Here is a 24,469-nt window from a genome sequence, read left to right on the forward strand (position 1 = left end):
TGTTTATATGTTAAAAATTATTGCGCATATTTAATTTTTATTAAATAACATTTCATTATATTTTAACTCTTCCTTGATTTTTTTTAGTTTGGGAGACCGGGGGAATCAATCGATCACCTTGAATTTCTGCTGATCTGTTCTGAAATTTCTGTTCGCCTGGTATTTTTGCCATACTGCGTGTAGAGTTTGTTCTGTGCAGCTAAAAGTGTGCAAATATTGGTTCGTTTTATAGAATAGTACTCACTCAAAAGTATACAATGACTCCGTAAACATCTTAAGATTCGCCTTGTGAAATATATATATGTTGTGCCCAATTTCGTGATCTTGACGCCAGGAAAACAAAATCCCCAGAAAGTTTGTGCTGGGAGCAAGTTGAACCTAGCCGCCTTCTAAAATTACTGATTCGCCGCCCAGAAGTATGTCATCAAATCGTAGACTTTTTTAAATGTTTACCCAACAACAAACGAAATGTGCTAAAATTGTGATATAGCTAGTTTATTTTACATAATTTAGTTAAACTATTCCCTAAGCCTATACTGTAAGATTTTGGACAATCCGTGTCATGTGAGTCTTAGAAGCGAGCTCAGAGAATTAACTATTTTTAAATTTAGAATCCAACGCTACTTCTTCTGCGCTTCACTACCTAAGCGGATGCCATGTGGATTTCCCGGATGAGTCGGGAGACCAGTTCGCAGCAAGCCTTTTGCCTGTTCTTGGCCACAGCCATTACCTAGATGGTAATAAACATGAAAGTTAGTGGCTGGATTTAATCAACTAGTAGGTCTAGGAACTCACCTCATCGTGGTTGGCCTCATCGTCCTTCTTATCGCTGTACTCGGTGGCGCACTTATTCGTGATGAGGCTGAAGGCAAACACCTTCATGTCGCAGTGCCGTGCAGTGATGACCTCATGGACGGTGGACATGCCCACCGCATCCACGCCCATCATGCGCAGAGCCTTCAGCTCGGCGATGGTCTCGTAGTTGGGACCACCCAGGCAGGAGTAGACGCCGACGTGGATGTTGGACTCGATGCCCATGGCCTTGCCAATCTCGATGGCCTTGTTGATCAAGTCCTTGTTGTACGAGTTCACCAGGGCGGGAAAGCGGGGTCCGAAGCGTGGGTCATTGGGTCCCTGGAGCGGAGAGTTGCCGGCAAAGCCCAGCATGTTGACATGGTCATGCATCAGCATGATGTCGCCCACCGCGAACCGGGGGTTGATTCCGCCAGCCGCATTGGTGGCGAACAGGTACTCCACACCGCACAGCTTCATCACGCGCACCGGCATAGAGCACTTGGCCAGCGGATAGCCTTCGTAGAAGTGGAACCTGCCCTGCATCGCCATCACAGTGGCGCCCTCGAGTGTGCCGACCACCAGTCGTCCAGCATGGCCCTCAACTGTGGATACCGGGAAGTTGGGGATCTTCTCATACTCGAAGATCTTCGGGTCCTGGATAATGTCGGCCAAGGAGCCGAGCCCAGAGCCGCAGATGATGCCGATCTTGGGGCGCATGCCGGAGCCCTTGGTAATGAAGTCGGCGATCTCCTCGATGACCTCATAGGGATACCTGTTGAAAACCAGAATGGGGAATTAGTTTTACATCTTGTTTGGGTGAGTATTTCGTGTGATCTTTGAACGAATAAAAGTGGAAAAAATATACGTGTGAACTGCAATAAATTTGGATGGGTACATGTTAACATGCCAGAGATTCTTTTCATCTACTCGCCACGATGGTAAACAGTGAAATGAAGAATGGAGTTCCCAGAGGGAACAAATAAGATACATTTGCCAATTGGTGAAGTTCCACACAGGAATATAATTAGATTCAGTTACCAATCGAAGTTTTATCAAAACAAATAATTCATTTATGTACAATCAGTTCGATGATATGATAAGAACACAACACAAATAATACACAGTGAGAACTCAGAAGACTAAAAACTTTTTAGAGATCATGGACACATATCGCATTACATAGATATTCTTGAAAAGGACAAATACAAAATTTATGGATAAGAATTACTTTGAAGAACTGAAAGTGTCTTCTTGCAGATTCTTAACAGCCTTATGCCAATCACAGTAGTGTGGATAAATGTATTTTAATAATTAGGTAAATGACGATTGAACACAGAGAAACAGAACTCAGAAGAATTGGTCTACAAACGTGTCTTCGTTGAGAACCCGAAGGGCTCGTAGCTCTTCGTGCGTAAGCTCGCATTGGATTTTTCCATTTCCGCTGCAATTGTGGAAAAGATTTGTTGCTGAGTAGGTTGGCAAAGGTGTGTTATAAACGGATATGAAGGCACCCAGATAAGGACCCCCTATCATTTATGGTTTTTCTTGGCAATCAAAAGAATGTGGTAACATTGTCATGACTGCTTGCCTCGCTTGCTATTATCGAGTAACTCGAAAACAGCAATTAAGTGCTATTAGAGCCATAAAGAATTCAGCTGGTTCTGGGTTAAGTTGCTCGAACTTGAACTGCAAGTCGAGTTATGTTAAGATGTTGTTACCAGAACTGAACTCGGGACCTCCCACGTGTTTGTTTTCGGATCAGTTCAAATGATTTGATAAGCCGGGGATGACGATGATGCTGAGCATTATCAGTATTACATGGAAAAAACAAAAGCTGGCCTCCAAACAGTAAACATAAAGTGCGTCATTAAGACGGTAACATATAATACCGCATAACTAACACTAATTGGGAACTTTAGCCACAATTCCTTAATAAATTGGTCTTTTGGTAGCCAGACATTTATGAAAATTCGATCTGAACACGCGACGCGGCGTTTTCGCCGCTTCATCAATATTCAGCATTGTGATTCCAACGGAATGGAAACAAGTTTCGAAATTAATCAATGCGGCAACACGTTTTAGTTGCGCTCTTTATCGAACCATTGGCCAATTACCCGTATCTGAGGCAAAGATTACGAAGTGGAGGCCTATGTCAAGATCAGGAATCACACCCGTTTTGCGCAGCCAATCAGCGGGAGCCGACTTGGCCATTAAACACTTACATAAGCAGCTGGCAATCTTGGCTTTTAATCAGCAAAATGTTTGGTACACAGAGAAAATATAACTAATTAAAACAAGCCGTCCAGCTGCTAAAAACGTGCTCTAAAAATATTAACTCTATAATAATGAGAAAATAAGTTAATTAAAAAAATATTTCCTGAACACTTGACTATTTCGAATACATTTACTTTTTCTACTGTGTATTTCTACCTAGGCGAAACCACTCCATATAATCATATGCAGATTAGAGATTCTTCGAATGGGATTTTAATGAGTAGCCAGCGTCGACTGACGAAAATTGATAAGCCTGGAATACTGGAATGTCTTAATTCAAATTCAAGAGATCTAAGTTGAGTTCATTTCTTGATAGCGGCGGAAAGATCAAGGACAGGATCCAGCTCCGTCACTTGAATTCTGATTTAGGTTGCCCGAAGTAAACAAAGTTTGGACTTACAGCAGACTTTCTGGAGTTGGTATGATATCTGACGAATCCGTACTATTGATGGCGGTCTTGGTGCCAGCCTTGCCTTTGGGATTCGAACAGCAATCGGTGTTACACATTTTGGGGCCGAGGGATATAGTTTTGGGGTATCGAAACGAATGAACAAGACTGACAGCTAAGGATAGGCCTAATTGGACACCAAAATCAACTTACAGCAGGCTCTGTGGAGTGGGTATGATCTTCTCGCCAGTGATACTGCCGGACCTGGCGCCCTTCTTGTCCGCGCAGGTGTTGCCTCGGTGGGAGCCACCTGGTCCGGAGCAACAGTCGCGGGAGCACATTCTGCGGGTTGGTTGGAAGTCTTAGCCCTTAGAACTACGCACTAGGCAGCGAATTTTGGTTGGGGTCTGTGCCTGAATTTGGTTTCCTGTAGGCCGGAGCGAGTTTCCTAAATGACTGATTCAGGCATAGAGTGAGGCTACTGGCAGGGCCTACTGGATAGCCAAGGCCATATCGATTCGCCCCCTTGAAAAGCGGGTCACACAAGCTTTAGCATGGAAGGAAAGGAGGGAGAGGCGTGCAGAAGGACAGGTGGCGCAGTGGGGTTAAGGCGAAGCCGCGAAGCATTGAAGCCAGAACTATTGGAAGTTTCAATTAAAGCTGATTGCAGTTAACGAGCCGCTGGCGTGAGGGCCTCCGATATAATACCCCCTTTTTATGTCCGTTCGAACTTCGAACCAACAACTCTCCCCACTTACGTGGGATTCTCCTGGGCGGTGTAGTCCGCCGACTTGTGTCCATTGCTGTGTCCGTTGGTGCCATTTGTTCCCTTCGTGCTTCCGTTTCCATTGCTATGTCCATTGCCATTGGCCACCTTGTAACCCGTCATTGTGCAGCTGGAGTTGGAGATGCTCTCGCTCAATCGAAATACACTGCAATTATATAACCGCCTCGGACGCGCTTCTTCTGGTTATGCAAATGTGACTTTCGCGCTTCAAGTTATGATAAAATCGACTGTGTACGTTTTCTATTTCGCGAATCAAAACTAATTTATAAATCTGGAACTGGAATTCCTTTTGTAATCTCGTTACGTTTCACAAATGATATTTTGTGGCCGCGTCCAGAACTCGATGATATGGTATGTACATATATGTGTGTGGTACTATGTGCACTTTCTTCACTTTGGTTGCCTGCTCGACCGCTGATGGTAAAGTGAACGCTGCCGACTGGTGCACGAGGGTTTATAAACTGGAGCTCCGACGCAGTCGACGTCGCACGGCTTCAGGAAAAGATTCTGTTTCTGGCTCTGATTCGGCTTCGGATTTGGGTTCGGAATCGAAATCGGAATCTCTGGGGATGCAGAGCGACGCTCTGCCGAGCCTCTGCCGGCGCTGGTTGTTCAGCATTCAATTTAAAATCGTTTAGCGCGTATACTGCCGGAATCGTTGCTCCTAACTAATTGAATTGAGCGAATTTAAATATTTGAAAGAAAGTGTGTGGCGCAGAAGGAAAACAACTCTTTTAGTTACACATTCGATAAGAAACGTAACCGAGGACCATAAATGATTTCGCAAAAGTGTTCACGATAAGGTTTTTATGGACTTCTGATATGATATGGCGTAGTTCTTAGAGAAACACCTGGAAAGCACAAGTGAATTAAGTCAACTTTATAGAGAAATATTGTCACTTGTCGATTGTTTTAAGAGACAAAGTATTCGCCAAACAATATAATCAGTGATTCTATTTTTAAATCATTTTGAAAAACATGCCACTTGCCGAGAATTTTCTATAATTCGTACACTAACCTCTGACTTGGCTTATCAGTCGGCTAGTCGGAAAGTTTTACCAGGTCATCAGACACCTTGGGATCAACACGATTTGGTCTGTTGTAATATGGAATGGCTTTTGAATCACCCAGCAACCCATTCAGCACCGCGATAAGAGATTTGCCAAGCAGATCCCAGTCGCACCCGTAAGTACTTAACCTAATAATGAGCTCTTTAGCAAAACAATAGGCCTACGAAGTGAAAAAAGTGGGAAAATAATATAAACACTGATAAGGATGCAACATGAAAGAGCTCATCAATTCATGGGGGTCGCAAATTTCTCTTGTGCGCTTAGTCGCAGTGACGTTGATGGCAATAGCATAGTATTATTCCGGGACACAACTTTGATAGCATTACGCAAAAGTGCAATCAGCGTCAGATGCACAATATTATTTAAATACCCAGGCAGTTAAAAAATTACAGCTAAGTTGATCAAGGAAAATGCCATTACTCTTACTAGACACTTGCTGTTTTCAGCTAATAATCAATTTCGGAATCGGGAAAATAGTACAAATATATGTTGCTAAGTTCTCTGTTTCGTGAAAGTATTTTTCAATTTCACTTATCAACCGTAGGCAGAAATTAAATCAAAACAAGATTCCGTGAGAATATTTCAATGGAAAGGAAGACGAGGTTTGAATACTCTTTATAATCATATTTAATACAACCAAAATCGAAACATTAGTTAGAGACCATAAAAACTGACCTCTGCGCAAGATGCAGGCAACCCAAGTGAGTGGAAAATTCCCAGATAATAAGAAAAACCCCACGAATGCTTAAAAATGTTCCATTCATGTTTCCGTGGAAGATTCGACACTCAGGCTCCGAATTTTGTATCTGTTGGTGGCCTCTTCATGGCATGTATGTATCTTCCTATGTTCCATTTCCGACTGACTTTCCCATTTTCCCGGCTTGTGCAGTACAACAAACCCATTACGATGTTGTTTTTGAACAGGATTACAGATAAGAGATTGTCAGGCGAGTAAACAAGAAATTCATTTCATATTTAGGTTTATTTCAGAGTATATTTATTAGCACTGATTTTGAGATTTATTATTTTCCATGATTTGAGAGATTTGGTTGCGATTTTTACTTTTCAATTTAGTTGTTTAGCTAATTGCAGTGCTGTCATCAATAATAATTGGCTAGTCGCATTAATTGCTAAGTGTAGTGTTTCTTCTATAAACCCTCACAATACTTTTTGCGCTAACCAATTCTGTTTTTATAATTTGAGGGAAGGGTAATCTAATTTCCAATTTATATGCGTGAAAGTATCAATAAAATGGCAACAGAGATTGAAGCAAGCTGACCAATAGACGAATTGATTATTTTGTATAGTTGTATAAACATCTTTTTAATTCCACCTCATTGGGGATTGGCCCAAGATTTAATTATCTGCTGGGACCGCCTTAACTTTATTGCAAATATAAACAGTACACTCAAGAAACACACAAAGTAGACACAAACTAGATTTGAACAAACCAATATAAAAACCGAACTGATAGGACGAAACAAAAAATGTACCAAATCAAATACGAAGTACATTTGGTTGGGAAAACATAATGAAATGAACAGCGTTTTCGGAACATTTCAAAAGAGAGAAATAGTTTGTGGAAACTCCAGATAAATTCACACCTCTACGTGTCGGGGCCACAAAATCCAGCCAACTTTGTTTGCAAACGGAGAACTAAATAATTTATTCGAAAATGCTTCAAAACCTACAAGCGAACTGAGTAATGTTGGATATCTAATGGGTAATATAATTTTCTTGATTTAAGGCATTTGCGGGATTTAAATGTTTCAACGTATTCGTGACAGAGTATCCACTAGACACCCGAAAAGATGGTATTCGATTCCTCCGATCGGTTATTCTGGTTCTGGGACGGTTTTTCGCAATGAAAAAGGCACGAATGTGTTTCGTAGGCTCAAACATTTCGTTTTTTATGTTATGCGACTGGCCCCTACTCTTTGAGAATTTCGGGGCAACAGCTAAATTACTTGTATCATTAATTTTACGAATTTTAAACTGGTTTTTGATTGTTAGTTTTTTTTTTTTGCATTTTTCTTTTCTTTTTTGATGGTGTAAAAAACGCTTACAAACAATTACCCAAAAATAAACTTTAACCGAGGTACATATTCAAAAAAATAACAATTATTTTGGAATACGGCACGCTTGCGATCCTGAAACCGGTTTTTCGAAAGGCCGGATGCTCAAAAAAAACCGGAAGTTTGCGTTCAAAATCGCAGGCGAGCCGCCTCTGAATTTACTGATTTAGTTATTCGTTTTTAAAGGTGTTTTTATCGTTTTTTCGTAAGTAATAACGGTTGATTTTCTTTTGTTTTCGTTGGTGGCACTGTTTAGAGGCGAGCTTTTCAAAAGCTATATTAAGGACTTGCAACGAGACGAGTGAGACACATGCGGTGATTATGCGCTGCCGGCCGTCAGGTCCACAGGATCCTCCATTCCGGTGGGATGGAGTCTCCTCCTGGCCGCGGCCGGGGTCTTAAAGTCAAATAGAGACAGAGTGATAGAGAGAAGAGAGTATTCGTATATACGTATGTTGATAAGTATTATATGCTAATTGGTAATCAACCAAGGACTAGTTGCTAAATTTGGTTTTTCCTCGATAAATCAAAGTCGGTTGGATTGTAGTGGCCCTCGATTAGGGGGTGTTGCATTCACAGGGAGTGGAATTGTTTAACCAGATGCTATCTGATAAGTAGAAGGAGTCTTGATTTGTTATACATACACCGCGGCATATGTATGCGGTTTTATTGCAACATTTCGAAATTATAAGGTAAATAAAACTACGTACACAACACAAGTACACGAAGTAAATACAAACAATTAAGAATATGAAATACGAATACTAAAGGTTTCATAAATATTTATACAAAAAGTAAATTGAAATTAAAGCTACAATCACGCCCATTCACACAGACATACTTGCTAACGAATAGAAATCGCTCTTGAAACTTGCTTCCTTTTTCTTTTTGGCTGCTTAACAAATTTGGGTGGACATTTTGCATTGATTTGGCTGCTGAAGCTGCTCGAAAAAGTAACCGACTGCATCTCAGTTAGTTAGTTAGTTTTCTGGCAGCCGATTGGTAACAGAAAACACACACTTCCACTAGCTTCTCTACTTAAGTACTTAAATGACTTTCAGGCATAGCATACAGTACAATACTTTAGCATTAATTTTTAGGGGATAGTACAGTACGTTTCGTAAATGTCTTGACAACTAACTGTTGCACACACACATATGTATATGTATATCTAGAATTGAATATTATTGAATATGCGCTAGTCATTAAATTACACAGATTAATAATTAGAAAAACGAGACACTCCCGTGGGTGCTGCCTTGCATTAACTTAAACGTTATTACAATATTAACCTTATATTCCGTATTTTATTTGAAGCAGCTCTTACACCGTTCAAGTCTGTTCAGCGAATTCCTTAAGTGTTCTATGCTTTTGTTTGCAACTTCAATTCAAATGGTTCATTTTGGTTTTGGTTGGCTTTAAAAAAGAATTCCTTTTGTTTGTTTTTCTTTTTAAATTAATCATAAAATCAGTCAGTCCAACGCCTTCTCGTTAGTTACTTAGCTTCTTCTTTTGGTTGTGAGTTCGATTTTTAGTCGGGGAAGTCTGAGTGCCATCGGTTGGATGTTGGGCCCGGTTTGAGTGTGGGATTCGGGGTCATTTCTAACCGAGATCTACTGCTACACTACCACTCCTGACCCTGATCTGCTACTTGCTGCTTTTCTTGCTTTTCTTTCCTTTAGAATAATTACGTCTAGTTGCCATTAGGTTCGATAGGTTAAAATGTAGTACGTATGTATAATAGATTTATGTTGTACAAATAAATTATATTATCATTACATGCATATAAATATATAACCGAATAGATATATGTTTATATATACGCGCTTGTTTTCCTTGTGTGTGTTGTGTATGCATGTATGTATATAGACTACAATATATACTGCGTATGCTTTTGGTTTTTGGCTACTTTGATGCTTATCAACTAGAATTCAACTACTTCTTTTTGGCCGCCTTCTTCTCGGCCTTGCGTATGGCCTTCTCGCGCTCCCTTCGCTCCCTCTCCATGTCCTTGCGCTCCTTCTCGATGTTGGCCTTCAGGTCCTTAAGACGCTTCTTCAGCCGATGCTTGTCGTCGCCACAGACACCCAAGGTTTTGAAGTCCTTTGAGTCTAGGGTAAGAAGAGCTCCGCCCTCCACGTTGTTCTCCTTGAAGACGGGGATGTAACGCTCCAGCTCGATGCCCATCAGCCAGTGTCCCACCTGGTGTGCCGTTAAGGAGTCATTAAAGAGGATATGGCAATGTAATGTAGTATCCTTGGACGTACCTGATCCTTGGTCCATTCGTGAACGGGGCCACCCTTGTAGGTGTACCCAGCTGCCATCGCCTTGCGATCGGAGAAACTAGAGCTGGAACCGGACAGGTCCAGGGTCCGGCTGGGGGAGTATCCGGGCGAGGAGCAGCCCGAGGACATGCTGGTGGGCGACGGAGGACCGGTGGTGTGGGCGGACGGCTGCTGCTGGATTTGCTGGTGGTGCTGCTGCTGCCAGGGCACTGTGCCGGGCGGGGAGAGTGATTGTGGAACGACTTGTTTAACTTAGGAACGATTGCGGGTTATGGGTTAGTCGAGAGAGAAAGAAGCGGAGAGATAGAAAAGTCAGAGTTAGTAAGATCGCATTGGATCCAGTGGCATTGCGACGCAGAGCACATGGTATCGGTTGAACGGGTTAGCTTAGACATTCATAGATATTTATAGAGATATACATATGGGGAAATGCGAGTAATGTAAACGGGTAACAGCTGCAATGAACTCTCAAAACCTTCGCATATTAAAAATGGTTATAACGAAACAACGGTGTTGGATTAGTTAAGTCTGTTGAACAGTAAACATATGTACAGATCTGTATGAAATGAGATGATGATCATGATACGTATTTTGCTCTCTTGGGGATTGGGATCGATCTACGGGTTAGTCTACGGTCTTGCTAGAGAGAATCGGAGGATTGTGCTGGTCTAGTTGGTTGGTTAGATGGTCATAGTTCACCTTTGGGCTGTGCTTCGTTCACCGCCTGGCGGATCTCGTTGATCAGCGTCTTGCAGTTGATGGCCGCGGCGCTCTGGCTCTTGTTAATCTCCGTGTAATCGTCGCTGGAATGTCGCGAGGATCCATCGCCGAGTCGCCTGCAAAGCACGAGCAACCGTATAACAGAGTTCATAATTTATTATTAATTCCATTTGCTAGTTTTCCCCTCTAACAGATTTTAAGCTCTTCATAATAATTGTAAAAAAAATTTTGGAAAAATCGGAGACAAATAAATTGTTTTGTATCCCGGCTGAGAACACAATCAGTAACTAGGTAGATCATTAAAATAACTAATAGGCTCCGGTTCTAAGGAAACCTCATTCGAGAACATAATACTCTTTGTCCCACCCACTCTTTATGGAGTCATAACCCACCTCTCTCGATCGGACAGCGCCTGGTTGAGTTGATCAGTAAAACTGGATCCTGGTAGTGGGACTTTGCTGCCATTTGGTGCCACTCGTCTCCTGCTGGGATACATCCAACTCTCTGCAGGATCGTTATCCGCTAGCTTATCGTTGGAGCCCAGGATGGAGTCGTACGAGCTGTTGAGATCACGATTGCTGCTGGTGGCTGGACCCGTTCCAAAGGTGGTCATGCTGCCGCGATGAAAGTCGTTGAGCCCGTTGTCCGCCGGAGAACCCAAAGCGTTCTTGAAAATGCTTGGAATACTGGTGGTCACGGCCTGAGCCTGCTGCTGTTGTTGCTGCTGATGTTGCTGCTTGCTGGGATCCTTGTGCACCTGGGCATACAGCTGGTTGATCTGTGCCTCACGTGCCGTCGACTGGTTGGACGAACTAGACGAGGCGGAGGAGGTGGAGTTCAACAGAATGGGCGTGGTGGTGCCCAGGTGGCCATTCGAGGGAGTGGCGACCACAGTGGCCATTGCTGGCGGATGGTGCTGCAGCAGATTATTCACGTTGGCCAGCAGGTGCGAGTTGCCATTGGAGAGGCTGATGGTTTCATGGGCGACAGGAGCCCCTGCCAGGTTCAATGCCGATCCCTCTCGCTCCTCCTCCTCATCCGTGTCATCCAGCGTGCAGTCCGAGCTGCGACTGTTGCTCCGGCTGCGCTTGAGCAGATTCCCATTCGAAAGCTGGCCAAGATCGACAGCGGCTCCATTCGATGTGCTACTGTTTCCATTTGCTGAGGGCAACTGGCGGTTGGCTAAACCACCACGGGAGGCTTTTGTTTTAAAACCGATTTCAATTGGCAGGGTGCGAATTTGGTTTGATTTGGTGTTGTTCGAATTGATTTTGGTTTTTTCGATTTGTTGAAGTTGGGCAAAATGAGGGCGCAGCGTGTAGGCGTGGCAGTCACAAGAACACAACGAGCAAAGAACGTAATACAAACATGAACAACGATATAACGAACGTGAACAGACGGCACACAGAGATCAAATAAAATCGAGAGAAATGGAAAGAAAGAGAATAACAATTAGCACAGAATGACAATGACGGAGCACAAAAGAAGAAAGTAGCAAAGGGAAATGAAGAGGAGGAGCAGTGGTCGAATCTTTAGCTCAGGTGCAGTTCAAAGCTCAAAGCACAAAGAACGGAACGCTCACTTAAAACAGGATTATCATGGTTCTAAACTTGAGCATTGAATAAGTAATCATTTGGATTAAAGGTAAAAAAGCATATCCTTAACGACAGTGCATTTGTGATATTCAAAGCATACTTTCTTTAAAAACCATGACATTCTTGTAGTTAATGAGTAAAAGGTGCTTTTGGATAAGAAAATATCTAATGGTGGTGACTCACCCAGATCGATTTTGGTCTTGTTAACCGAGTTATCCAGCAGCTCGTGCTGCGGCACTGCCGCATCCAGTTCGTCCTTGACCGGAACCTTGCGCTCCACAGTGGCTGTCTTAACGCCATCGCCGTCGGGTGAGAGATCGGATATTTCCGTATCCGACAGCTCCGTCTCGAGCTTGTGGAAGAGGGGCTTTGGCGGAGTCTTACGCATCATCTGGGGCGTCAGCTTCAGAGTGGCACTATCGTAGGGCAGGCCCACTGGGAAACCGGCCTTGCGCTGCGTCTCCTGCAGCTCGTGCTCCAGATTAATCACACGATCCTTCAGCTTCTTCACCAGCGCATTGTACTCGGTGTCCTTCTCCTGGAGCAGCTGCTGGTAGAACTCCTCGCGATGGCACATGTCCAGCTCCCGCTGCTGGTACTCCCTGACCAGCCGCTTGGCCTTATTGTACTTCTTGTCCAGCGCCATGTACTGACCCTGCGACTGCTGGAGCATGTTCTGCAGATTGGCCGCCTCCTTCCGGATGTTGCCCAGCTCCCGCTCGCTTTGCCGCAGTCGCTCGCTCAGCAGTTCGTTCTCATTTCCCGTCGTCTCGAGCTTGACCAGCTGGGAATTTGTAAAAAAATATTAGTATGCCGTACTTTACTCTTAAAAAAGGTTGTGCAATTGATGGATGAGATGATGTTAGGATAATAAATAAAATAACTGAAAACAAACCTTTCGTTTAAGATTTTGAATAATCTCCTCTTTAACAAGGCAACCCATTTCGCTCTGCGAAAATAAAAACAAATAATGGGAAAATACTAAAAACTAGCAACAACTAAATACAATTGATTATTTAACGCATTCTTCAAACCTAAAACAAACATATCAACGAGTTAGTTAATGTAAAAAAAACTAAATATGTATCAAAGTGTTTTAAGAATGTGCTCTAAAATTTTTTGAGTATCTAAAATTTTGTTTTCAATGATATTTTCAAATCCAATTACCGCTTTGTGCTGCATTTCAATATCCACACAATTTTGAAATTCAGCAAAAGGAGAGAGAAGAGAACACACAAACACACAAGTTAAGCACGGCTGTAAGAGAGATCTCGTCGGGATTGGCGGTCTTAGGACGCCCTAGAATCCTTACCTCCTGTAGAAGCCGCTTGAGCGACTCTACCTCCTGCGAGTGGGTAGCCTCCACCTCCATCGGATGTTCCACTTGGACGGGACTCGAGGGTCCCTCGCAGACACTCGAGTTGGCCGAAACCGGCTGAGTGGAGTCCTCGGAATAGTCGAGAGTGCGGCGCAGGTACTCCTCTTGTTGACTGAAATAACTTTAATTCAATTAATATTTGTTGACTAGCCGTATCCCTAACTGACTAACCGCTTCAAGCGCTCCTCTTTTTCGCGATCAGCCTGCAAACTCAGTCGTATGAGCTGGGCTACCTCAGAGTTTTCAGGATCGCGCTCGCGTCCGATTTGGAATTTGACTAGACCGGAAGTATTACGCAGAACTGATGCTGCATATGCCTGTGTAACGCCCACGAGACTCTTGCCGTCCACCTCAATTATCTGATCGTTGACCTGGAGATCAGAGAAAAATGGTTACTTCCTTACTGACTTAATGGTTAGACCAACACCCACCTGAATGCGACCGTCTCTGGCTGCTGCACCGTTATCGGTAATGGTTTTCACAAAGATTCCTAGTTTCTCTAAGCCTGCATCGGCGCCAACGCCCATGCCAATTATACTGAGACCCAGACCCTCAGGACCCTTCATCAATTCCACGGGGAAGACGTGCATCTTCTCCACACGCTTTTCGAGCTCGTATTCCGCCGAAGCGGCCACCGGATCAACATCTTCATTCCGGCGATCGTAGTCGTTTACGGAGAAAGTCGAGTACACGTGGATGGGTCCGGAACTAAAGCGAACCTTGGGATTCTTGCGTACAGTGATGGGCGGATAAGAACAGTCGTCGTCGTCAAAGTCTAAGAGACCTGTACAATATTAGAAAAGAAATAATTCGCTGAAGGCATCAAAGAAAAGAATGACCAACTCACCAGGCACTTCCATCCAGAAGTTGCCATCTTCGAAGTAGTGGACTCCGGCCTCTACAAGAACCTCCTTGCTCCTCACTGGCGGATATTCTGGGATGTAGTACTGACTGTCGTCGAGTTCGGTAACCCCAGTGCTCAAAACCGTAGAGCTGGTGGCCTGTTCGGCATCTGCCAGGGAGTAGGTGGAATTGTGCTTGCTGGAGATGATACTGTCGTCGATGGTCGTAGTCTGATTGAGTGTGGCATCCGATTGCGTGGACTCCACGGAAACTATCGACTCGTGCAATGATTCCCCACCAGTCACATAAGTTTGATTGAGATCGGAATGTTTCTCTTTTAGATCGTAGCCGTTTTCAAGCTCTTCACGCTGACCAGGTCCTCTGGACGAAGTGGCGGAGGTGATTAGCAAGTTCTCTAGGCTGCGCTTGGGTGCCTAAAGGGAGACAACTGTGTTATTATTAGTTTCTAGAGCATGCCTGATATGAGCTACCTCTAGGACATCCCTTAGCCACTCGGGCTCGTCGTCGTCGTGGCGAGTGGTGGCTGTGGTGGCCGTCGAAGGAGTGGTGGTCTCTGTCTCTGTGCTGTCGGCCTTGACGAAGGTGGCATTCAGAGCTGTGGATGCATGGCCATAGCCCACAATGTCCACGGCTTCAACGTCATCGGAATCGCCGTCAGAGTCACCGCAGTTAGCATCAAAATCGGCCCTGGCGTGGTCCTCCTCGTCGTTCTCCGGGAACTCCTCCTCTTCGTCCTCGTCCTCCTCGACAATCGCTGGGACAGCTGCGATTTGAATGTCCTGCTCCCCGATGGCAGAGCTGGTGGCGCCTGCCGATTGCCCGGGCAAATCCTCAATGAGATTCTTGATGCTGGTCGGCGATGTTGCTGTGGCAACAACGGTAGCAACTGCCACGCCCACGCTGGGGGCGGCGTTGAGTATTTGCTCGACTTCCTTGGCCTGTTCGTCCGACAGCAGCGACTGTTGTCTGTTGCGGATCAGAACAAGAACAAAAACATAGTTTTAGCAAAGTTCCTCTGCGGATCAAGATGAATTTAAGGCGACGAATTCACAGAAAAGACAGGACCAACCTGATTTTGTTTTCCAAAATGCTACGCAGACAGGATACAGGATGCAGGACAGGACACAAGCACAACAGAAACAGGCAAATTACGATAAATAAATGAAATTAAACAAAGTGAGAAATGCGAAATTATGAAATATTAGTGAAAACATGCAAATCATTTTAAATAATACAAATAAATGCATACTATAACTATGTGGCGCTTAAAGATTTATAAACGTTGCGAACGCAACGAGCGTGTAAATAAAATTAAAGTGCATATAATAACAGTAATTAAGTGGAGAGCCCAACGGTCGACAAGTGCGTGCAATTAAAATGTAATGCACTTTTAATTCACACCATCCAGCGGTTGGGTTCCCAGTTCCCAGGCAACCGCTTCCATTTTTCGCATCCAATTACCAATTGGTCACCTCAAATTCGTTTCAATCGCAGCTATCCTTAAACTATATACTTTAACTAGCTAATTCTCGGACACAATCGATGGCATTGTGTGTGTTTAATAGAATTCTTGAGCGCGGCCAATAGAAGTTAGTTCTAAGCTGATAATTTTCCGTAATTTCACCTTAAATTAATAACAATAACGCCCTGTAATTGCACGTAATAACATAGTAAACCTGAGGACTGAAGGAAAATGCAGCCAGCGCCGCAAAGTACGCAATGCCAAATTAAACATGCACGCTTACACGGGCACGTAGCCCCAAGCGAGTTGGGTGGAAAATCGGGTGAAAAGTTATGTCGCATACGCCGTGTTGCACACGCAATGGCACCTGAAGTGAGGAAAACAGGTAGCGCAGGCAGACAGTTGTCAGCTCGGCTCAGCCCAGTTCAGTTAGCTGGGTGCATTTAACGTTTAAGTGTTTGTCACTCTCACTTGTGCGTGACGTCACGTGTAAGGTGGATACCCATCGAGGTGTTTGTTAATTACTGCCAACAATTGCCAGCGACAACGACAACGAGGACGAGCCCACACACAGGGAGAAATAAAAGTTGGAAAAACAATCTCCTTTGTTTATCCAAAAAAAAGTACATTTAATAAAAGAATTGTAAGGTCAACTGTGGGTATATTATTAGGCATTTATATGAATAATTAACGCTTTCTATAAGATATTATTCTAAAATGTTAAGTAGTAGTGACAAATTTAATTGCAAATAGTTTTTTCCCGTGCATTCAGAGCACGGCTAATCATTGAAACTAACACAGAGAGCCTTAGTAGTTGCAAGTGGTTGATTATGTTGTTGATAATGAGAGCCAAGTGGCAGACAGTGAGGCAACAACAAACAGTGGAGCAACGGCCCAAAGTGGGCCCTTTCCCGCTTTTCCACTTTTCCATTCCCCCCCCAGGTGCTGACACACAGATACACCATGCATTTAAATGAGTTTTCCAGCGGAGTTGCAGTGCATTTATGTAATTGCAATTGCAATTGGCATTTTCACGCGCAGCGCAGCAAAGTGTAATTAGCTTGGTTTCAAAAACATATTGCAAATGGCCTAAAATTCAACGATATTGCCAACAGTTGACGGCGGTTTCGATTGAAAACGGTGGTCCATTGAAAAACAATTCGGATGTTTCGATAGCCCCAATGCAATCCAATAAAATGCTATAAAACAATTTGCCAGCGATTTGCAAGCGAAATCTCTATACTTCTCTCTATTTCGTGACCACTTTGGCAAAACCAACAATCAACAAAAACAATTGAAATGGCCCAAACAAAAACTGCAAACTTATTCCAGCGGCTAACTAAGCGGCTTATGGGAGGGGTTTGCCAGTGGAGGTGGACGGATTTAGTCCGAGGAGGGCTTACTCCTCCCTTTCCAAATGATTCCCTCAGCCAGGAAAAACGAAAAGGAATTAGCATAGAGTTATGGCTTTTTAATTAAAATAAAAATAACACGCTACCGTTTTTAATTGCTGGGGAATGTGGGACACCCCCAATCCTTTTTTAACCACACCTCTGCAGGATGCCCAAAGCGAACGCAGTTGCATGCATAACAAAATATTACGCATACGCCGCGTGCGACGCGCGAAACAGCGATGACAAAGTTTCATCGTCGACGGCAGCGGGAAAATAATTACGAGCGGAAAAAAGTCTGGCAATGGGCATCAAACTTTAAGGACATTTAAAAATGTATAGTGTATGCAGTGGCCTGCTAAATAATAAAATTTAAATAGTCTTCTATCACTCTGGTTTACATTTTAAAAGACTACTTCTCAATTTCTTTAACAAAAGAGCTCTCTCCACGAAACTACTCCTTTTGCCCATTGTACTTGCGGCGAAAATAAAATGCAAAAGACAAATGCAATTATGCGACGCTTGGAATTCTCCGTTTGTGCCGAGTAAACAAAGGCGAAAAAGCCGGAAAACGCAGAAAGGGGAGGGTGTGCGCTCCAACACTTTTCCTTTCCTATTTATTGGAGCACAAGTTGATTAGGAAAAAGCAACAGACATATGGCAAGTGCCATTAAAAGGCGTTTGCACAGAGAGCCGCAAACAAGGTCAGTCTGCTCATTGTATCGTCATACATTTATAATTAATTTAAATAACAACGGCCAGCGGGAAACCGCAATGCAAAAGCCTTGCCCCACAAACCGAGAGCGGATTAAACTCACTCAAGAGCGGGCCGTCGCCTCTTTCGTTTTCCCTGTGGAGAATCGCTCTCCGAGTGAGTTTTCCATGTGCTGCTCCTGGCTGTGGCCCTGGCCCACAATGACGTCATGTGTCTGACTTGGTTAGCCCTCCATTGTTGTGATAAATTTAACAGAATTTATGTTTAGTCATTCGTGAGTTTTACAACGAGCATTTTCGTTTATTAATAGCAGTTGGCTCGAATTGGAAGCCAGTGGACTAGACTCCATCCTGCATTAGTCCAGTTCACCAGCACTTTTCAAAGTCACTTGTCTTTGGCGGAGTGGAGTGGAGTGGAGAACACCGAGAAAGTTGTTGGCCTGGCTGAACCCGCACTCGGCCAAAACCAAGTCAAGGTATGGTATTCTTTTAAAGAGACTGGTTATATTTCTTGCGCATATGCATGGAAAAACCTCTGCGGCTGACTTTTCAATTGTTTGGTGCTATTATCGTTTCGGATTTATCTGCATAAATTGGGCCAACACATCAGAGGTTAACCCGTTTAGCTCTCAATCATATACACAATATCAATTTGAATGCACAGAGGCGGGCGGGACAAAGCGAATCGCATTCGCCAGGGCAACTATGAAAATTGAAAAACCCCATTTTATCATGGCGAACACGTACGGGAAGAGCACAAATTCCACAGCAGCTACAGAACTCCGGCAGAAACAACAATCAGGCGGGAACAATATTTACTGCGTGCGCACCAAAGTATGCAGCAAGAAAAATCACAAATGCAGGATGATAACAGGATGACAAAGGACATCAAGGGGGGTGGAGTGGAGTGGAAGGAGCTGGAGCAGTGAGCAGCGAGCACGATGACAATGTTGAAAATGACAACTTGGCAACAATTATATTCCAGGACGAGTGTGGGCGGCTGTGTGTTGGCCCGCATATGAACAAGAAAATGGAAACAACAATGTCAACAGTATCAACATGGCGTATGAGCAACGTTCAATTGGAAACCCATTCGATTCAAGTGGCAACAATGCGATAAACTGTTCCAGCATCCAGCAACAACGTTTTGCATTTGCCCATTCATTGGTAGATTGTGCAGGAAATTGAGGTAATTAAACGCTCGATGAATCTACGGCAAAATGAAAAACTTTGCTTCCTTTAATCAGCTCGAAGCGAAAGTTACCTGCCTACATTATTTGCCTCAATTTTTTCTTTCTTTTTTTCAGGGCGCGGTGTGCCAGATGCCAACAACTTAAGTGCTCTGCATACACAAATATGAATATAAAAACTGTTTTAAATATAATTTGGGCACAACTCGCCCGCCCTCTCAATGATGGGAGGGAAAAAAACTCCCGTTTGGAGGATAAAAATTCCATAACTTGCTACTAAAATGCAAATTTTGCAGAAACTTTGCCCGAGCAAAGTGAATGCATTCCCACTTGCAGGCAATCAACGTGGCAAATAAAAACACCCGGGCTCTTCACCTATTTATCTTTATCACCCCGGCTTTACCCACCGAATTAGCAGGAACGTCACACATCGCACGCAACGGCTATAAATTGCAGTATTTGCCTCAAACTGAAACTTATGCGAACAACTGGGTAAACAGTCACCAGGACTCCGGGACTCGAGGAACTCAGGATCCAAGGACTGCAAGACAGCAGGAAAAAACAAAGTGCTAAAGGTGCGTCCCACCACCCATAAAGTCGCCTCTGAAGAGCTGCTTTCATATCGGATGGGGGGCAGCATTAGTGGACCGACGTTGAAGGAATCGCTGGAGGCGACTAATGGAGGTACAGCAACAATCGCAGAGTCACAAGTCGCTGGGAAAAGCCCCTCGGGACTTTCACAATGATTTCCAAGCCTTTGAATGCCGGACTTTTGAGAGAAATTTCTCTTGTTAATAGGGTAAACGAGTTATTTTCGCATTAAGTAGTTTTATAATCATGAATTTACTTTTCATTGAATAAGTTTCAACTATAATTTATCTCAACTCGCATTTGTAATTATTCTGATTTGTATAAAATAATATTGTAATCACTTAAACCCCCTCAGATAGTCACCACTTCCCTGGGCTTCCCTTCTAAGCGTAGAGTATCTCAAGAACTATTGAAATAAATACCAACAAATGGGCCAAAGCGTCATTCGTGCTCCATTTCCAAGTTGCGTTCGAAACTTTTGCGTTGCACTTGCAGCACACTTCCTCTCGCCGCCCAGCGCCACCCACTTTGTTGCCATTTTGGTTGCATTTGAGCGGGTGGCTGAGGGGGTGGAAATAAAAACACTAAAAATATAAAAAACAAAAGTGGGCAGGACAGGGGCGTGCGATAAGCCAAGCACACAAATAAGATTACAACGCCCGTGCAAAGCGGGGGCAACAATAATAAAAGCGAAAGAAATACTAGCACTAAAAACGCGAAACCAAAAACTTTTTTTAAATGCAGTCAAAAGCAAAAGTTCAAGCTAACCAGGAGAAAAAGGCAGAAACTAACCGAAATGAAAATAGAAGGCAAAGTTAAAACCGCCGAACACAAAAAAATTATTGAGAAAGCGTGAAAAGAGGAAAGTCGCTAGCGAACGGGCAGCGGAAAAAGTGTTGAGAGCAAAGGGCCAAGTTAACTAGAAAACGGCCAACAGCTAGAGTCATCCAAAAACGGCGGCAAGAGAAGTAGCCGCCGCTAAGAAAGTTAATCCTGCAATCAGTTTCAGTTCTACATGCCGCTGCAACAATGACACTTCGAGAAAAAGCACATAGCTTTATTTAAATCATTTACAAAATAGTTAAGGGTTTTAAGAGTCAGCAAGGAAATTAAAGCATTTGCATTTCTTAGTTTTCAGTGTTTTAAGCACTCCTATCGTTTTGAGTTTCCTACTATTCAAACTATGCTGAACTATAGGATGATTGTTCGGAGTGCAGTTGAAAGTACTCCGCAATTACACAGGCCAATGCCGAAAATGGCCCACAATTGACCAGCTAATTTCCCGAAAATTTAGCCCACTTGCCTCCCAGAAAAAGGATTCAAGAGGAGCAGGAGGAGGTGGAGAACAGGCCTTGTGTCAAGGACAAACGTTTTGGGGACAGCGAGCTCAGCTGGGCAGGCTGCCAAAAAAAAAAAGGAAGGAAAAGGGAGGCACAAAGAGTTGCTCCTGTTGAGCCCCAAACATTTTGCCGAAAGATAAATGAGAGTTGGACTTGCAGCTGGTCCCGGTCCTTGCTGCTCCTCTGGCCACGACTTTTGGCCAAGGACGACAAGGACATCATCAACACATGGCCGTAACTGCTGTCGCTGCTGCAATTTATGTAAATTGCGGGCTAGTCGAAAGAGCCAGTGCCAGAGAGAGAGTTGTATGCCAAAAAGGCGAGATCAGAGAGTTAAGCAATTGCCACTTGCGACAACGCTGCGTATGTGCGATTTCCCTAGGCCTTCCTGCTGCCCTTGCCAACTGCAAATGAATTTCAATTTTGCATTTCGAAAAGCATTCCCAGGGGGCGTGAAGTTTTTCAATTAGTTGACCAACTTGCACTTTTGCCGCTCGCAGGCAAATTGTTTCTTTTTTCCAGCCTGAAATTATGCAATTTATTTCAGTTCATCCGAAAGTTCCATGCGCCTGATAAAATCATTTTTCCAGCCCTGAAGTTATGTTAATTGTACAGGCGATAATCATGGGGAGATTGTACTTTACACAAAGGACTCTCGAAAGCATGAGGGTCCCATAGTTGGGGCGCATTTTCCTTTTGAAGGGGGAAATTGTGCAGAAAAGTATGCCATAACAACTGGGTGGAAAACTTTTGAGTTTACTGCACCACTTCTCTTTGGGGGATTAAATCAATTGGTTACATTTTATTTCGGTATGTGGAAGCAATGCCACAATGTCATGTCATGTCATCTCAGTCTATTTACTGGCATTTACTGCTTTTTATTTCCAGGACAAATCCTTGACTTATCCGATCCCACATTAACTCATTTCCTGCTGCTGTCACTTGAACGTAAAAGCAGACACTCGTACAATTTAACTAAGCACAGAAACCACTTGCACAATGCACTTATAGCCCACCATTCATTTCCCAGCCACCCACTCAGGCAGCACCATCCTCTATCCCAAAAACCACCCGCCCACACCCCCTGTGGCTTAAGTCGCCACCTCAATTTAAATAAGCTTAAAAGCGCAGCGAAGACCAAAGGCAAACTTGACTGAAATGCATTTCCCCACCCCGAGATTTTTCCACCGTCACCGAAAAAGCCAAGGGGGAAAACCCAGAGATTCGGGCGGGGAAAAGCCAGCATATTGAATGCCAAATGAGCGATTAGCACTTGTCGCCCTGTTGATGCCTTTGGCAATGTCGTCCAGGATGTGACGATGATGGAGGCGATGGGATAGAGCGCTGGGATTCCCCGTTTGTTGGTTTTTGTGATTGCGCTCGAATTACACTTAACACAATTTTCATTTGAATAAACTAAATGAAATGCACGGCCAAAGGAGACGGGCTGCATAATCAGCAAAAAACTCATTAAAATGTTTAATCAGGAAAATGGGTGGCAAGTGAAGTTGTCAAATGGTGGTCTATTCAAATTAGTTGTTCTTAGTAAGATCAATGTTTCAAAGGTTTTGTTGATTTACCGTAACACTTATTTAAAGTAGCAATGACTATTTGGCAAATGAATCTAATAAAATTTTGATTAACATAATACGCAGTCAAACGCATGACAATTTTATTAAATACCATACCATATAATCAAATATTAATTTTATACCGATGTGAAAGCCTTGTGTAACTATTTAGATTATCACAAAGAGTAACTTTGTAAATAAACTGTGTATCAATCATTGAACTGTTTGTTCGTAATTAAATGTGATAAAATTAACCGTAAAAGCCCCATTCCGAATATCCTTGAAATACACGAGTATGTCAAACCACAAAAGCGTCCTGTTGGCAAACAAATCATAGGCAGGAGAGGGCCAGGACCAATTGCCATTAATGCATGCGATGGGAAAACTACGGAAACTGGCCAATTGGACCAATTGGTGAAGGGGGTCATCATAGACATCGCTCTGGTTAGCCGTAAGTACGACTGCCTATTGACACACCGAAGTCGGAAAATTGAAAACTGGCCACTAACGAGACTTACGACGCATGTGTTGCGACTCTCCGACACGACAGACGTCTAATTAAAAGATAACAAGGCACTGATAATGCCAGTCATAACCGGATATATCCTCGCAATGGGATCCGTTCGTCATCATCATCATAATCGGAACGGCGGCAAAATGTCATCAGCAGGCAGAAAAGTGCCAGCGATGGCGAACATTAAATATTGATAATAATATTTTTCACCTACCAAACGGCGGCGCACTGTGTTGACACTTCAGCAGTTCCTCCTGCTCCTCCAGCTGCAGTTCCACTGGCAACTCGGGACGACTTAAAGTTTAATTAAAACTTATTTCCTGCGCCCGAGCACGAAAATGTTAATTAAAACGATGTTCGGCGAGAGATTGCCTCACATTTCGTGCGTTTTTCAGCCTTTGCCACTTTATTTTTGCCAGCCAAAACGGATTTCGTTTCGCGCGCGGAATTTCCCGTTTGCCGTTCTGCGTTTTCCTATTCTTATTTTGGCAGCGTTACGATTTTCCAGCCATGCGACAGGATGAACGAGCGGCGGGCATGTGATTCGAGTGGCTCCGCGAATGCAGGACAAAACTGCACAGGACACGCAGGAGCGGAAAATGAGTGGAAAGTGCAGGCGAGCGGCGGCGACGAGCACAACGAGAGAAAAACGAGTGGAAAAGCGTCGGGAAGGCATCGGTCGTTCGTTCGTTGGTTTCCACTCCATTCCAAGTTGAGCTCGTCGTCACACGGCAAGCGTTCATAAATAAAGGGCCAAAAAACGGTCGACTAATTGACGTATGCAGCGCAGCACACATATTGCCAAAGAAACTACGGTTAAGTGTAATTTTTTCCGCGGCTAAAACGAAATTGCTTATTTGCGTGCGAAACGTGAAAATTCCAGGACGAGGTGGCGAAAAAGCCAAGCCAAGGATACGTAATTCCTCTTCCTGGTAATGGCTCATAATAAATTGCCCCGAAACAAAAGCGTCGAAGACCGAACGTAAACTTGAACGCAAATAAGCGCAAAATAGCAAGCGCAAAAACTATAACGATTGCAATGGGAACAACTTGCTGGGAAATCGTTTGAAAATTGCATTTAAATATGTGCAATAGCTTGCAGGGGGTGGAGATTGGACGGGTTGGAGGTTCGTTGGAGCTCAGGTTCCCCTGCCAGTAGACAATAAATCAATGGCAAGTCAATTCTGGGAGCAGCCACGAATCGTTTGAATCGCAGAAAGCCAGGCCGAGAATAAATGACTGCGAAAATCTAGATAAACTTAAACGTTTAACCGCCGTGTTTGAACTCGAGCATTTTGGGTTCACATGCGAAGATCTCAGTATTGGACTGCTTTCTTTCAAAGGGTTGAGGGTTAAAACATTATACTGCATGAATAGCTACAGCATCTATGTATTTCAATCTTTCAAGTTCCAGAAATCCAGTATCGAATATGGACCAGTTGACTGAATTAGAGTTGGTAATAGT

At 43.6% G+C, this 24,469-nt stretch overlaps 2 protein-coding genes and 1 long non-coding RNA gene across 28 annotated transcripts in view; 1 reads left to right on the plus strand and 2 right to left on the minus strand.

Annotated features, from left to right (window-relative positions):
- Nucleotides 1–474: 474 nt before the first annotated feature.
- On the minus strand, nt 475–4,683 carry LOC6610491 (purine nucleoside phosphorylase). Of its 5 annotated transcripts, XM_002035035.2 has the most exons (5): nt 4,216–4,683; nt 3,671–3,799; nt 2,165–2,236; nt 796–1,567; nt 475–730 (listed from the first exon to the last, which is right to left on the minus strand). In XM_002035035.2, exons 1-5 carry the CDS (start codon nt 4,344–4,346, stop codon nt 644–646), a joined length of 1,191 nt encoding a protein of 396 aa, XP_002035071.1. In that variant the 5' UTR covers nt 4,347–4,683; the 3' UTR covers nt 475–643. The 5 variants fall into 5 exon arrangements, with proteins under 5 accessions (XP_002035071.1, XP_032575589.1, XP_032575586.1 ...); XM_032719698.1 differs by lacking the exon at nt 2,165–2,236; XM_032719695.1 differs by lacking the exon at nt 3,671–3,799 and having other exon boundaries at nt 4,216–4,682.
- A 58-nt stretch (nt 4,684–4,741) lies between these two features.
- Nucleotides 4,742–23,444, plus strand: LOC116801271. 5 transcript variants are annotated; one of them, XR_004361894.1, is made up of 4 exons: nt 4,742–5,429; nt 18,110–18,987; nt 19,106–19,787; nt 21,808–23,444. It is a non-coding gene; the product is annotated as an uncharacterized LOC116801271 (long non-coding RNA). The 5 variants fall into 5 exon arrangements; XR_004361895.1 differs by having other exon boundaries at nt 18,110–18,723; nt 18,784–18,987; nt 19,106–23,444; XR_004361896.1 differs by having other exon boundaries at nt 18,110–18,274; nt 18,784–18,987; nt 19,106–23,444.
- LOC6610492 overlaps nt 8,016–24,469 on the minus strand; it is a 33,958-nt gene continuing 17,504 nt past the window's right edge. For 3 of the 18 annotated variants that reach the window (XM_032719675.1, XM_032719676.1, XM_032719693.1), the window contains 12 exons: nt 15,301–15,321; nt 14,702–15,197; nt 14,215–14,644; nt 13,799–14,151; nt 13,539–13,738; nt 13,302–13,488; nt 12,885–12,938; nt 12,173–12,773; nt 10,787–11,594; nt 10,374–10,510; nt 9,657–9,925; nt 8,016–9,591 (listed from right to left, as the gene is read on the minus strand). In XM_032719675.1, the coding sequence (XP_032575566.1) occupies nt 9,325–9,591; nt 9,657–9,925; nt 10,374–10,510; nt 10,787–11,594; nt 12,173–12,773; nt 12,885–12,938; nt 13,302–13,488; nt 13,539–13,738; nt 13,799–14,151; nt 14,215–14,644; nt 14,702–15,197; nt 15,301–15,321 (3,823 nt within the window). In that variant the 3' untranslated portion in view covers nt 8,016–9,324. Of the gene's footprint in view, nt 9,592–9,656; nt 9,926–10,373; nt 10,511–10,786; nt 11,595–12,172; nt 12,774–12,884; nt 12,939–13,156; nt 13,166–13,301; nt 13,489–13,538; nt 13,739–13,798; nt 14,152–14,214; nt 14,645–14,701; nt 15,198–15,300; nt 15,322–24,469 lie in introns of all 18 variants that reach the window. The other 15 variants (XM_032719682.1, XM_032719677.1, XM_032719687.1 and 12 more) reach the window with 15 other exon arrangements.

Source organism: Drosophila sechellia, chromosome 3L, assembly GCF_004382195.2.
Source record: "Drosophila sechellia strain sech25 chromosome 3L, ASM438219v1, whole genome shotgun sequence".
NCBI lineage: Eukaryota > Metazoa > Arthropoda > Insecta > Diptera > Drosophilidae > Drosophila > Drosophila sechellia.

Bases quoted from the DNA above. Each gene is read 5' to 3' on its own strand.
- LOC6610491 (XM_002035035.2), bottom strand. From the start codon at position 4,346: ATGACGGGTTACAAGGTGGCCAATGGCAATGGACATAGCAATGGAAAC. The intron at 1,568-2,164 runs GTTTGTAGACCA...GGTTTTCAACAG, and splicing joins CGGGTTCTCAACGAAGACAC to GTATCCCTATGAGGTCATCG. The intron at 731-795 runs GTGAGTTCCTAG...ATTACCATCTAG, and splicing joins ATGAGGCCAACCACGATGAG to GTAATGGCTGTGGCCAAGAA.